This window comes from Sinocyclocheilus grahami, unplaced genomic scaffold (assembly GCF_001515645.1).
Source record: "Sinocyclocheilus grahami isolate Dianchi unplaced genomic scaffold, SAMN03320097.WGS_v1.1 scaffold609.1, whole genome shotgun sequence".
Taxonomy (NCBI): Eukaryota; Metazoa; Chordata; class Actinopteri; order Cypriniformes; family Cyprinidae; genus Sinocyclocheilus; species Sinocyclocheilus grahami.
This window is the reverse complement of record NW_015505788.1, coordinates 292,165-307,134: the sequence shown is the minus strand read 5'-3', so window position 1 is coordinate 307,134 and position 14,970 is coordinate 292,165. Positions and strand designations below refer to the sequence as shown.

The 14,970-nt window shown below is 34.2% G+C and overlaps 1 protein-coding gene across 1 annotated transcript in view; it reads left to right on the top strand.

Annotated features, from left to right (window-relative positions):
- Positions 1-3,729: 3,729 nt before the first annotated feature.
- Positions 3,730-14,970, top strand: part of LOC107557569 (LIM homeobox transcription factor 1-beta-like) — a 66,975-nt gene continuing 55,734 nt past the window's right edge. Inside the window, exons 1-2 of the mRNA XM_016241042.1 lie at positions 3,730-4,079; positions 5,266-5,452. Of these exons, the coding sequence (XP_016096528.1) occupies positions 4,013-4,079; positions 5,266-5,452 (254 nt within the window). The 5' untranslated portion in view covers positions 3,730-4,012. The remainder of the gene's footprint in view (positions 4,080-5,265; positions 5,453-14,970) is intronic.

The following is a 14,970-nucleotide window of genomic DNA, read 5'->3' as shown; positions in this document are numbered from 1 at the left end:
GATTTTAAAAGGATTAATGCTTTTGTCTAAATATGGCTATTTGAGCCTGGACCAGTGAGATTTCTCCAGAGGTGTAGCAAATGTCAGGCAGAACAAAGCAGACGACTGTTGGTTTACACCGTATATATATATATATATATATATATATATATATAAATAATAATAATTAAAAGACTTTTGCGTTTATTTCTAAATATAACTTTTAAGGATATTTCTTTTAATTATGGCTGGAAATATGAACCCATTATTCTTTCAAATTTACTCTGAATGCAAGAGAAAATTCATGAAGAGCGCGCTAACCAACAGTACGCTACTCGTGCGCTTTTCTTTTAAAACGCCAATATTTGCGTAAACAAAAAAATACTGTGATTATTTATTACACGTATCGCAAGTCGATTGCTATAAAGACGATACATTACTGACAGAAATTCTAGAGGGGAAAAAATAAGTCGCTGAATAATTCGCACACTGAAAAATGAAGCATCATCCTGATGATTTTTATTAACATTATTTTATTCAAGTGCATCTTTAAAACACCGAGTGGGACATGAAGCAAAACTGTCTGAACTTTATAGGCGCAGTTATTCAGACACCAACAGCATATATCTTGGGAAATATCGTTAAATGTTAGGATAGCCTACTGCTATTGATATGTTAAATTAGTGATAATTAAAAGTAGGCAATGGCTTTAAATAACGCAGTTTGATTGTTAGAAGTAATGTTATTTCGTGTGTATGTAATCTAATGTAGCCTATGCATGTCCTATGTGCATTAAAATTATAGTGATCTCGATCGCGAATAATTATATTAAATTGTATTTTATATAAAGCAATATAAATAGCCTAATCTACATATAGAAATAAATCGTTTCTCTCAGCTGTGAAGAGGGAAAAAATAAAAATGAATTCCCCTTATGTAGGCTATCCTACATAAAACGGGGGAAAAAATAAATTTCATGAAATGTTCAGGAGAAAGGCATTTTTCATCTACAGGAGATGCCTGTCATAATTAGAGAAGAGAAGAATACTAATGAGGAAAGTAATAAAGATACAAACTCCCCCTTTATCTTTCTTTCTAGTTCCTCGCAGGTTTATTGCCCTGAGATGTCTGCCTGCGAAAGGATCTGAAACACAAAAGATTCTCCTTATGAATTTTACATGGATATTATGCGCAGAGAGATTAAATCAGCTTTTATCTGGGTCTTTATTAATCATGCAGATAATGTCATGAAGCTAAAAGCAGCGCAGTTTTCATCGCAGCTGCGCGAGAAATGAAATTATTCTTTGTTAAATATCAGACTCGAGATTATAAATATATTGTCCCGATTTCACAGCTGAATGGTTTGAGAATTTAAGACAAAAGCAATTCAATAAAACACGATTAAAAAGCGGAAAATCAAATGTAACGAGTAAATATCCGATGTTTAAAGAACATAGACATTTGAACATTTTAAGTTAAAAAGTTATAAGTTAAAAAGTTATATTATTTTTAATTATACACTCTAATAAATGCTGGGTTAAATGCAACCCAGTGCTGGGTAAAATAGGGACAAACCCAGCAATTGGGTTGTTTTGACCCAGCGGTTGGGTTACTACCCAGAAAACAGCCCAATTGCTGGGTTTGCCCCTATTTTACCCAGCACTGGGTTGCATTTAACCCAGCATTTTTTTAGAGTGTATATGTGTAGAACTAGAAATAGAAAAGGTGTTATAAAATAGAATGTTTAACCAAACCTTCTGGGTTGTAACCCAACCGCTGGGTCAAAACAGCCCAATTGCTGGGTTTGTCCCTATTTTACCCAGCACTGGGTTGTATTTAACCCAGCATTTTTTAGAGTGTATATGTGTAGAATTAGAAATAGAAAAGGTGTTATAAAATTTAATGTTTAACCAATTCCTAGATGTTGATGCAAAACCGCTGGGTCAAAACAGCCCAATTGCTGGGTTTGTCCCTATTTTACCCAGCACTGGGTTGTATTTAACCCAGCATTTTTTTGAGTGTATATGTGTAGAACTAGAAGTTTAGTTTTGCTAAACATTTTATAAGTGCATATCTCATGCACTAGCCTAATAAACATCATGCACATCTTTTATGCAAATAATTCTTGCTGTCTGCTTGTCCTCGGAACAGCTGGTGTTGTAGGCGGTTCTAGCATCACATGCAGCGCGCGGACTCCTCAAGAGGAGCACTCGGTGAGGAGCTCACAGCTCACGCGCACCTCCCGCTGCTGGATTATCAGGAAGCTCTCGCTGGACGCTTTCATATCGTTTCTCCCGAAGGATCCAGTTGGAAGAACCGTCACTGAAAAACATGCATGTGTTTTGCTCTCGTCTTGTAGAATAAGCAAAGCGAGACTAGAGAGTTTACTTTTAGTTTCTGTCTCGTCACGGTGCGCCTGCTGCTGCTGCTGCGCTTCTTCTGGACACTGCGACAGGTCAGCAGAGAGCCGCTGTCCTGCAACACATCAGATATGCTGGACGGAATCAAAATTGAAGACCAGTTCAGAACAGCAGCAGAGTCTCTGGGAGTGATGCTGGGTGAGTTTCGCACCATCACAGAAACAAATGATGGGTGATATATTTACATCGAGGTTCTCACTGACACTCGTCTAAATTAAAGTCAAAATAGGATTACGTATGACACCAATTAAAGTACATTTTACCGGTCAGAGCAGATAAATGCGCACCTTTTCGTGTTTTTACAGCGCTTGTAAATTTCCTATGAACATTACGCATTAAAAATAATAAACTAAATATGTTTATTATAATGGGTTGCTGTAGCAATAGCGATGTGTAATTAAAAACAGCTTCACGAAATAAAATTGTTAGCGGTGTTTTTTCTACACTCTTAAATAATGCTGGGTTGTTTCAACCCAATTTTGGGTCAAATATGGACCAACTGTTGGGTTAAAAAGTTCATTTAAAAATGTAACCAAAATTTAACCCAACAGTTGTGTTAGTCCATATTGACCCAAAAGTGTACAAATCAGTTGTTTTGGAGCGAATATGAAGAGTCATATTTTGTATACTGCCACTTAAATGCATTTCTTTAGTTTTTTGGGTTAAAAATTGTATTAAATAATAACAACCTAGGCAGAAAATGTAAAACAAATATTTAGTTTAATAGACTATATTTTCAATGTACTTGCGTGTTCATTTAAAATTAACAGTAAAAGTGTTCGTTTTTTTTAAGCAAGTAAATTAGATGTAATATTCTTTGGTAAAACATAATTGAACATAAAATATTTCATTTGTTTTTATTTGTAGCCTATTATAATATTTTTTTTAAATACCATTTCGTAGGCTAAAAGTCGCAATTTATCTAATTACGTCGTCAACAAAATACATTTTTTAAAGTGTCGGATAGAAATAACTCCTTTAAGTAACAACTGCGCATTTTCAATCTGATTATAGGCTTAATAGCTACACTCTAAAAAAATGCTGGGTTGTTTCAACCCAATGTTGGGTCAAATATGGTTACATTTTTAAATTAACTTTTTAACCCAACAGTTGTGTTAGTCCATATTTGACCCAAAATTGCGTTATATGTGTAGAACTAGAAGTTTAGTTTTGCTAAACATTTTATAAGTGCATATCTCATGCACTAGCCTAATAAACATCATGCACATCTTTTATGCAAATAATTCTTGCTGTCTGCTTGTCCTCGGAACAGCTGGTGTTGTAGGCGGTTCTAGCATCACATGCAGCGCGCGGACTCCTCAAGAGGAGCACTCGGTGAGGAGCTCACAGCTCACGCGCACCTCCCGCTGCTGGATTATCAGGAAGCTCTCGCTGGACGCTTTCATATCGTTTCTCCCGAAGGATCCAGTTGGAAGAACCGTCACTGAAAAACATGCATGTGTTTTGCTCTCGTCTTGTAGAATAAGCAAAGCGAGACTAGAGAGTTTACTTTTAGTTTCTGTCTCGTCACGGTGCGCCTGCTGCTGCTGCTGCGCTTCTTCTGGACACTGCGACAGGTCAGCAGAGAGCCGCTGTCCTGCAACACATCAGATATGCTGGACGGAATCAAAATTGAAGACCAGTTCAGAACAGCAGCAGAGTCTCTGGGAGTGATGCTGGGTGAGTTTCGCACCATCACAGAAACAAATGATGGGTGATATATTTACATCGAGGTTCTCACTGACACTCGTCTAAATTAAAGTCAAAAATAGGATTACGTATGACACCAATTAAAGTACATTTTACCGGTCAGAGCAGATAAATGCGCACCTTTTCGTGTTTTTACAGCGCTTGTAAATTTCCTATGAACATTACGCATTAAAAATAATAAACTAAATATGTTTATTATAATGGGTTGCTGTAGCAATAGCGATGTGTAATTAAAAACAGCTTCACGAAATAAAATTGTTAGCGGTGTTTTTTCTACACTCTTAAAAAATGCTGGGTTGTTTCAACCCTATTTTGGGTCAAATATGGACCAACTGTTGGGTTAAAAAGTTCATTTAAAAATGTAACCAAAATTTAACCCAACAGTTGTGTTAGTCCATATTGACCCAAAAGTGTACAAATCAGTTGTTTTGGAGCGAATATGAAGAGTCATATTTTGTATACTGCCACTTAAATGCATTTCTTTAGTTTTTTGGGTTAAAAATTGTATTAAATAATAACAACCTAGGCAGAAAATGTAAAACAAATATTTAGTTTAATAGACTATATTTTCAATGTACTTGCGTGTTCATTTAAAATTAACAGTAAAAGTGTTCGTTTTTTTTAAGCAAGTAAATTAGATGTAATATTCTTTGGTAAAACATAATTGAACATAAAATATTTCATTTGTTTTTATTTGTAGCCTATTATAATTTTTTTTTAAATACCATTTCGTAGGCTAAAAGTCGCAATTTATCTAATTACGTCGTCAACAAAATACATTTTTTAAAGTGTCGGATAGAAATAACTCCTTTAAGTAACAACTGCGCATTTTCACTCTGATTATAGGCTTAATAGCTACACTCTAAAAAAATGCTGGGTTGTTTCAACCCAATGTTGGGCCAAATATGGTTACATTTTTAAATTAACTTTTTAACCCAACAGTTGTGTTAGTCCATATTTGACCCAAAATTGGGTTGAAACAACCCAGCATTTTTTAGAGTGTACTTAAAGAAACAATATTTTTCAGTGTATTTTAGAAAACGAGTTCATAAATGTATTCGTCGAATTGTGTTCGATTTGTATTATTATTATTATTATAATTGTTCTGTAACTGTCCAGTGGACGTATGTGATGTGTATCGGTTGTGTGTTGTCAGGCTCAGACTGCGTCCATCAGAGCGTGTGTGAAGGATGTCGCAGACCGATCTCTGACCGCTTCCTCCTGCGAGTGAACGACAGCTCGTGGCACGAGGAGTGTCTGCAGTGCTCGGTGTGTCAGCAGCTTCTCAGCATGAGCTGCTACTCCAGAGACCAGAAACTCTACTGCAAACACGACTACCAACAGTAAGAGCGGATGCATTCATCTCATGTCATTTCAGCTGCGCTTTTAATAATCAACACAAAATTTTAAAGGGAATATTTCGAAGCATATTTACAATTTTTTTCCCCACAAGGATTTTATGCATAGGCTATAGCCTATAATATTTATCGATATAGCCTATTAGGCCTATTGGTATTTCGATAACCTATTATCATTTTAGTGTTTTAGCAAATAACGATAACGGCAAGAAGAACAAGAATGCTAATTATTATTATTATAGGCTATATTTTTGCACGTTTTGTTAACGCAAACACTGCATAAAGCGTACAGATATAGGCCTAGATTCATTATTTGTGTGTTAAAGTACAATAAAAAATAAATCATTCTAACAATGAGAATTGTGCTATAATGCTAAATAAATAATAATAAATAAATCTCGTTCTTCCTGCCGTTTTCGTTATTGTGTGTGTGTGTGTGTGTGTGTGTGTGTGCATGTTTATGTGGTTTATGAGGACACTAATGTGTATAATAACATGGGTATGACATAGGTATTACAACCAGAAGGTGATTTATGAGGACATTTTCAGTGTCCCCGTAATTCAAAAGGCTTATTAATAATTCAGAATAAGTTTTTTTGAAAATCTAAAAATGCAGAAAGTTTCCTGTGAGGGGTAGGTTTAGGGGTAGGGTTGGTGTAAGGCGATAGAAAATACGGTCTGTACAGTATAAAAACCATTACGCCTATGGAGAGTCCCCATAAATCATAAAACAAACCTGTGTGAGTGTGTGTCAGTCGTCTATGCAGAAATCACAGAAATCACAGAGCTCTTGGTGTGTTGTAGAGTAAGTGAGAGTCCAGTGTTCAGTGGCTTGTCAACAGGTTCTTTTGACTTTTTGCCCAAATCCTTTGAAAGCCTCTTCTTCACTCATCGCGACATTATCGCGTTATTAGACATCGTCTGACGTCACGGCGTCTCAGTCGACAAGACATCGAGCAGTTTTTCACAAAGCCTCCTAAGCAAGTAGAACTATTTCTATATATATTTGTCTTTTTTAATTACACTCTAAAAAATGCTGGGTTGTTTCAACCCAACTTTTAAAATAAAATAAAATAAAATAAAATAAAATAAAATAAAATAAAATAAAATAAAATAAAATAAAATAAAATAAAATAAAATAAAATAAAATAAAATAAAATAAAATAAAATAAAATAAAATAAAATAAAATAAAATAAAATAAAATAAAATAAAATAAAATAAAATAAAATAAAATAAAATAAAATAAAATAAAATAAAATAAAATAAAAATAAAAAAAAAATGCTAACTATATTTTACAAATAAAATTATTACAAATATATATTATTATTATCGGAATGCACAGCTAAAAATATAAGCCAATTTCATGAGTGAATGAGCCTCCATAAAATAATACAAATAAAATCAAATAAGTATTTAAGTATTATTTTAATTTATTTGCTAAATATATTTTACTTCGGAAACGTTTAGTTATCAGAACACACTGTAAAAATATTCATCAATTTTACGATTATATTAACCCCAATAAAATAAAATAATAAAATATTTGTACTTATTTTTATAATTTTAATGTTATTAGAATATACAACTAAAAATACTCATCAGTTTCATGATGTGTGTGTGTGTGCCTAATTGTCCCCACAAGGATAATAATACCTGTACATTTTTTTAGGTCCCCATGAGGAAACAAGCTTATAAATCATACAGAATGAAGTTTTAAAAAGTCTAAAAATGCAGAAAGATTCCTGTGTGGGGTATGTTTAGGTGTAGGGTGTTGGTGTAAGGCGATAGAAAATACGGTCTGTACAGTATAAAAACCATTACGCCTATGGAGAGTCCCCATAAATCATAAAACAAACCTGTGTGAGTGTGTGTCAGTCGTCTATGCAGAAATCACAGAAATCACAGAGCTCTTGGTGTGTTGTAGAGTAAGTGAGAGTCCAGTGTTCAGTGGCTTGTCAACAGGTTCTTTTGACTTTTTGCCCAAATCCTTTGAAAGCCTCTTCTTCACTCATCGCGACATTATCGCGTTATTAGACATCGTCTGACGTCACGGCGTCTCAGTCGACAAGACATCGAGCAGTTTTTCACAAAGCCTCCTATGCAAGTAGAACTATTTCTATATATATTTGTCTTTTTTAATTACACTCTAAAAAATGCTGGGTTGTTTCAACCCAACTTTTGGGTTAAAAATGTAATGTAAAAATTTAACCCAACAGCTGGGTTAGTCCATATTTGACCCAAAGTTGGGTTGAAACAACCCAGCATTTTTTAGAGTGTACTTTTAAGAGTGATGTGTGTTCTGGAATTCCTCTGTTTTTGCACGTCAACCAGCCAGACTTTATAATATAAGAATTGTGATTAAAAAAGCCGCCCTTCTTTTTTTCTTTGTACAGATTTGCAGGTAAAATGCTGCGAGTTAACTTGTTGTTGCAGAGTTCAGAGCTTATCTAGCTTTTACACGTCTATACTATTATAGGATAGATTCCCAGCTAACAAGCATATGCTCTAAGACGTTATTTCTGAAACGTTCCATATGTCCAGTTTTTAAAACGTTTATGCGAACCTGAAGGGAACATTCCATTGTATAATTTTCCAAACAGTATTAGAATGTTACTTTAGAATGTTCTCTGAACATTCTGAAACAAGTAGTAACATTTAAAAAGATCGAGCAGTTTTTCACAAAGCCTCCTATGCAAGTAGAACTATTTCTATATATATTTGTCTTTTTTAATTACACTCTAAAAAATGCTGGGTTGTTTCAACCCAACTTTTGGGTTAAAAATGTAATGTAAAAATTTAACCCAACAGCTGGGTTAGTCCATATTTGACCCAAAGTTGGGTTGAAAAAACCCAGCATTTTTTAGAGTGTACTTTTAAGAGTGATGTGTGTTCTGGAATTCCTCTGTTTTTGCACGTCAACCAGCCAGACTTTATAATATAAGAATTGTGATTAAAAAAGCCGCCCTTCTTTTTTTCTTTGTACAGATTTGCAGGTAAAATGCTGCGAGTTAACTTGTTGTTGCAGAGTTCAGAGCTTATCTAGCTTTTACACGTCTATACTATTATAGGATAGATTCCCAGCTAACAAGCATATGCTCTAAGATGTTATTTCTGAAACGTTCCATATGTCCAGTTTTTAAAACGTTTATGCGAACCTGAAGGGAACATTCCATTGTATAATTTTCCAAACAGTATTAGAATGTTACTTTAGAATGTTCTCTGAACATTCTGAAACAAGTAGTAACATTTTAAAAATGTTAGACAAAAAAATTCCAACTAAAACATTTCAGAAAAAAAAAACATTCCATGAACAATGTATAAATAGCGTTTTTATGCCAACGTTTTGAGAACATTATTAAAGTTTGAACTAATGTTCTATTAATGTTACTGGAAGAACATTTACTATAGACACAGTTTACACTGAGATAATTGAAGCACAATTGTAGATTTATATTTATTTGTCTCTTACACAATTTTATACCAATGCAAAAGGAAACTTTACAAAGCAGTCAACAAACTACATATCCGTCCCCAAACTTTATGAAGTGGCTTTAACAGTGTGTTATTTGTAGTATTTCTAAAGCAGTGATAAGGTATTTAGTGTTCTTAATTCACACCCAACCTGCTTTTTATTACTCCCATTTAAGAGAGATTAACAAGCACCACAGATAGCCACAAAACACACTTACACACACACACCTCCACGCTTAACTTGCTCTAATTGACAGACGCTCGTGTAATGAGTCAAACAGTAAAGCTCTCTGCACTGTCACTTATGGAGGTGTCTCTAAATTTAATAACTCATCCAGTATGCTGAAATAAGTCTGCAATTTTTACATTACAATGTTTATGTTTCCCTGTAGATATAGTGTTCAATATGAAGTAGGCTACTTGGACACTTTATGGTTGTCAGACGTTAGTGGAACATGCTCATACTGTAGTTAATGTTATGAGCTTAATTTAAGTGAGAACTAGAGGTGTTTTGTGTGTGTTTTACTGTCCACAGCACGGCAGACGCACATATTGCCATCGTTTGAAGGGGCAGAGAGCGATGTAATGATTTTCAAATGTGCAATAGCAGAAACATGCTCTGAACATCGCTATGCTTGGTCTGTTGAGAACGTTTGTAGTTGTGTGATTGATTGACCTCGGGTGTGTTATTGGGAGAGAAAGGTTTTCTGCCATTCGTGGTGGAACATGTGTGACGTTTTGTGTTGATTTCACACTCCGCTCATGACATGATACGACACGCTGAAACTTAATATAGTTTAACAGCATATTTTGTCCCATAATAGCCAAGATCATAGAGATTCAGTGTTGCTAATTTTACAGGAGATTCTCTTTAGTGGTTTAGCGTAACTATCCAGTGTATTTAATATTTAGATCTGACAGTATGGAACTCAACCTGGCCATTTTTTAACTGTTTTTAAAACTTTTTTCTTGGTTATGAGAGAGAGAGAGAGAGAGAGAGAGATTATTTGATTTTATTTGCTTATTAAATTGTTTTTATATGTATTATAATATAATCATATATCTTTAAGATTTTGATCTTACAGTATGGTCACAGTATGTTTTTTTGCATTATTAATTATAATTTCTACACATGATTTGTTTGTGATTTTGTTGCATGTTGCTGTAAAACTGTTTATTGATGGGTATTGTAGAATATTTTGCACGCACAATTTAGTTTTGACTAGAAATGCTTTAAAGAACAAGTTTTCCATAAGCTCGTTCATGGCAGAAACACAATCCCAAAGGGGCTGTAAACAAAGCTATAGGCCTCTGTATATGAGAGAAAAATTCATATTCATATTCATATCTCTCTGCTCAATTCATTAAACAGTTTTGGACCGTCAGTGCTTTTGGTCAGGTCTAGCTGAAGTTTTCTGTTCTAAGATACTGAGAGCTGGAATTCCTCAACTCTCCTCTCTCCTCTTTCTATGTTTAGATTCTGATGCTCAGAGAAATATCTCAGTTTACAGAAACAACAAACACACTTATTAGCCCTTCAGAAATGACGTTCGCTTCTCTAGCCTGTTCCATCATTGGCCCCTAAAGTACTTGTTCACTTACTGTAAGTCAGAATTTAAAATCACTGCATTTACAAAATACCAAACACATGCAGTTCTGAGAACTAACTTCACTTTTCTACACCTTTTGTGCTCATTTACTTTTAATCAACTGCTGTGGCAGTGATTTTTAGTGGGTGGATGCATGAAGTCAAACCTGTTGACATTTTGTTTTTTAATGCAATAACATTCATATTTATTAAAACACACTTATAAAGTGTGTCTTAATCCACATACTTTTAGGGGACTGGGTTACTGTGTTTAAAACGATACATAATCTGTAGACATCATTTTGAGTGATTCCCCTTATTTTGTGTTGACAAGCAGATTCCTGTTCTGCATATACTAACAAAGCTTGACAAACAGTTACATGTCAGCTTTCCAACGAAAAGCTCATTTAAATATGGGAGGAAAGATAGCGCCATATTGTACAACAAAAACATTCACTCTTGGTGTCATTGGCATAATTCAAAAGATGTCAAAAGAATTTAGACAATTCTTGTAATGTGTTAATGAAACATTAAACAGCAGAGATATACAGTATTTTAATATTATCCATATTAGATTATGCAAACAGTTTGAAACAGTCAGACTTGAAACAGGGTAATTAATAGATCAAAATAAATGTAATAATGTCATGTTTAGGATTGTGATCGTCTCCCACATGTACCTTATTCTTTTTATTTGAAACCTTTTTATAGAGGCATTTGGTGAGAGTGTGCACTAATGCATGAGCAAGGAACAATTTGTTTGGCAAATAAAAACCAGAACATTTAGTCTGATCAGATAAGCTGATGTGCTGGCAAAATGTGTTAAGAAACAATAACTAAACAAAGCATGCAATATCCTATAAATGTGATAACGGATGTGTGTGAGCGCAGGCAGGAGCTGAGGGTGTGTTTGTGTGTTTCTCCTCTGGCTCATCGTGTGTGTGTGTGAGATCGTTCACTCTGCACACTGTGGCCTCCTTTGAGAGAGAGTGTGAAATACACTCAGATACACACAAAACGTCTCTGTTTCTTTCTTTCTTTCTTATATCTATATCTATGGCTATCTAAAATTATATATCTCACACACACACACACACACACACACACACACACTCACACTCACACTCACACTCACACTCACACACACTCACACTCACACTCACACTCACACACACACACACACACACACACATATAATTTGTATTCATCAAAATGTATACACTTTTTATACATAATACAATCATATATATATGCGCACCTTTTCGTGTTTTTACAGCGCTTGTAAATTTCCTATGAACATTACGCATTAAAAATAATAAACTAAATATGTTTATTATAATGGGTTGCCATAGATAGCCATATACATATATATTTCTTATATATTATTTGAATTCTTCATAAATATATAAACATTTATTTATTTATTTTATTAAATTAATTTTAATTTATTTTTAATTTATTTCACTTATAACTAAATCCCATGGCTATCTAGAATACTTATACTTAAAATACAATATAACATACGTATAATATAATTTTTTATATGTATATAATATATTTAAATAAATAAATAAAGGTGTATATACAGTATTTTTATATATATATATATATATTCACACACACACACACACACACACACGTTTGTTTTTGTGAAAAGTGGGGACTCTCCATAGGCGTAATGGTTTTTATACTGTACAGACCGTATATTCTGTTGCCCTACACCAACCCTACACCTAAACCTACCCCTCACAGGAGACTTTCTGCTATTTCAGATTTTCAATACACTCCATTCTGTGTGATTTATAAGCGTTTTGAAAAGTGGGGACATGGGGTAATGTCTTGAAAAGTCACCTTCTCCTTGTAATACCTGTCATACCTTTATCATTATACAAATTTATGTCCTCATTTGTCACAAAAACGCGCGCACACACACACACACACACACACACACACACACACACACTTCATATGGTCCTGCAGCATTTTGATTTACTTATTTTGCCATTAATAGGTGAGTTAATATGTTTGTGATCTGTCAGTAATGCTGCTTGGAAACTATTGTGCGTTTAAATCCAGATTAGAGCGTTTTATCAACTTTGCAGTTTGGATTTTTTGGCATTGGATGTTTTTGCTGAATTCATTTCGGTGTTATTCTGAATTGGTGTGTCTTTGTCCACATCTCTGTGTTGCTTCATGTGTCTCTGTGGTTTTCTGGGCTGGAATGTCTGTTCAAACATCACCTCTCGCTGCTGCTGCTGTCACCCAGCTGTGAGGAGAGGTTGGCAAGGCTCTGTCAAGTGCTTCCACCCAGGTGCTGTGTACCTGCAGGCCCGCTCTCGCACCCTCCTCTCACATTCTAGCCGTGTGTGGGGAGCAGGGCTCTGCGCTCGGAGCATTTGAGGAGAGAGAAACTCTCAGGAACATGTGAGAGTCTGCAGACATGCAGCGGCTCGGTGTGGCACGTCTCACGCCAGCATATTCCCCATGATGACTTACAGCATTTGCAACCCACTTTTTTACCACTTCTATGAGATCTTGCAGCAATGAGATTAAATGGAGAGCAAGGCTGCAAAAATATAGTAAAAACAGTAATATTGTGAAATATTATTACAATTTTAAATAACTGTTTTCAGTTTTTATATACTTTAAAATGTAATTTATTTCTGTGATCAAAGCTGAATTGTCAGCATCATTACTCCAGTCTTCAGTTTAAATTGATCCTTCAGAAATCATTTTAATATGCTGATTTGCTGCTCAAGAAACATTAATTATTATAATCAATGTTCAAACCAGTGCTGCTTCATTTTTTGGAACCTCTGATACTTTTTTTCATGATTCTTAGATGAGTAAAAAGTATTTATTCAAAATCGAACGTTTCTACTGTCACTTTTTTATCAGTTTAACATAACCTTGCTAAATAAAATTATTAATTTCTTTAAAAAGAATCCTGAAAAAAGTATTCAGGAGTTCCAAAAAAAAAAGTACATAAAAAATATAATAAATATTATTTACTGAAAAAAATGGTGTAGAAGCAATTTTCATTCAGAAATAGCTAGAAAAGATTTTTAAGAAACAGAGAGTAACATTGAATGAAACATGACATTTTGAAGTAGAAGACTAGAAGACTCAAATAGTATTTTCTTGTAAAGCATACTCCAGTAATCTTTTTATTTTTATTTGTTTTATTTATTAACTTCAAAATTTTTTTACTTTTTAAATAATATTTTTACATATAAATCTATAAATCAAATTTGTCTGTGTTTATATACAGCATATATATATTAGGGCTGCACGATTATGACAAAAATCATAATTGTCGATTATTCCTTTGAAATTGTAATTGCGATTATTAATTACGATTAAATGAATGATGTTGCACCTTTGTTTGAAGCAACTGCATGCCATATTTTTATATGAAAATAAACAAGCTGAAAACACTAACTGAAAAAAATGTATTGCTTTTCTATAGTATTAAGCCTCAAATGTCAACTATACATTGGGTTGGTTTCTTCTTTAAATAAAAAGGTAAAAATATGCATGGTATTATATTGTTATACTATAATTAAAACAATGGAAAAACCCTTAAGATAACATGTAGAAAGAAAAAAAAGCATCTTAAACATGCAGAATAACATAAGTGGACTTTGAACGATTAATTGCTGCTTTGAATAATTATGTAGTTGTGGCATCCGTAATTGTAATCGCGATTAGAAATTTGTTTAATTGTGCAGCCCTATATATATATAATTAAAAATGTATAATTAAAAATGTATAATGTAAAAAAAAAAAAGATAAAAAAAGTAAAAAATTAAATTATGTAAAAAGTAAAATAATAAAATCAAATAAAAATCAAATAATTATAGGACTTTAGGAGAAACATGTGACAGAGTTGACATATCTGAGAACTCCAGTTTGCTGAGCTCTCCAGGAGCATTACATTTTTCCTTGTCTGCCCCTAAACTCCTTCTTCCCCCGTGCACCACCCAGATTCCCTCTGTCTTTCTTCTGGTCTCTTCTTCCTATAATGGGATTAGCAGTATGACCCCCGTGTTTCCGCCCCGGCTGTAGAGCTGAGCTCCACACTTTTATCACTGACTGTGTCACTGAGCACCCCGTCGCTTTGTGCCCACCGGAAGCCTGTTCCCTAATCCACTTATTCGTGTGGAGAATGAGGGCAAAGAAAGAGGTGACTGAACAATATGGAATGGAAGAGGAGGAGTTCTGGAAAAGCCCCCCTGTGACTCTGTTCCTAAACCAAATAAGAGAACATGAGATTGATATTATGAGGCTTAAAACGCACACACGTGTGTTTAAGCTGCCTTTTGTTTTTCGAGATTTGAGCATGTGGGCATCATTTTCCAGTTTAATTACAGAGTGCTTTGTAGTGAATGAGCACATTTTTAAATGTCACTTAAAGGGGTCATATGATGCGATTTCAAGTT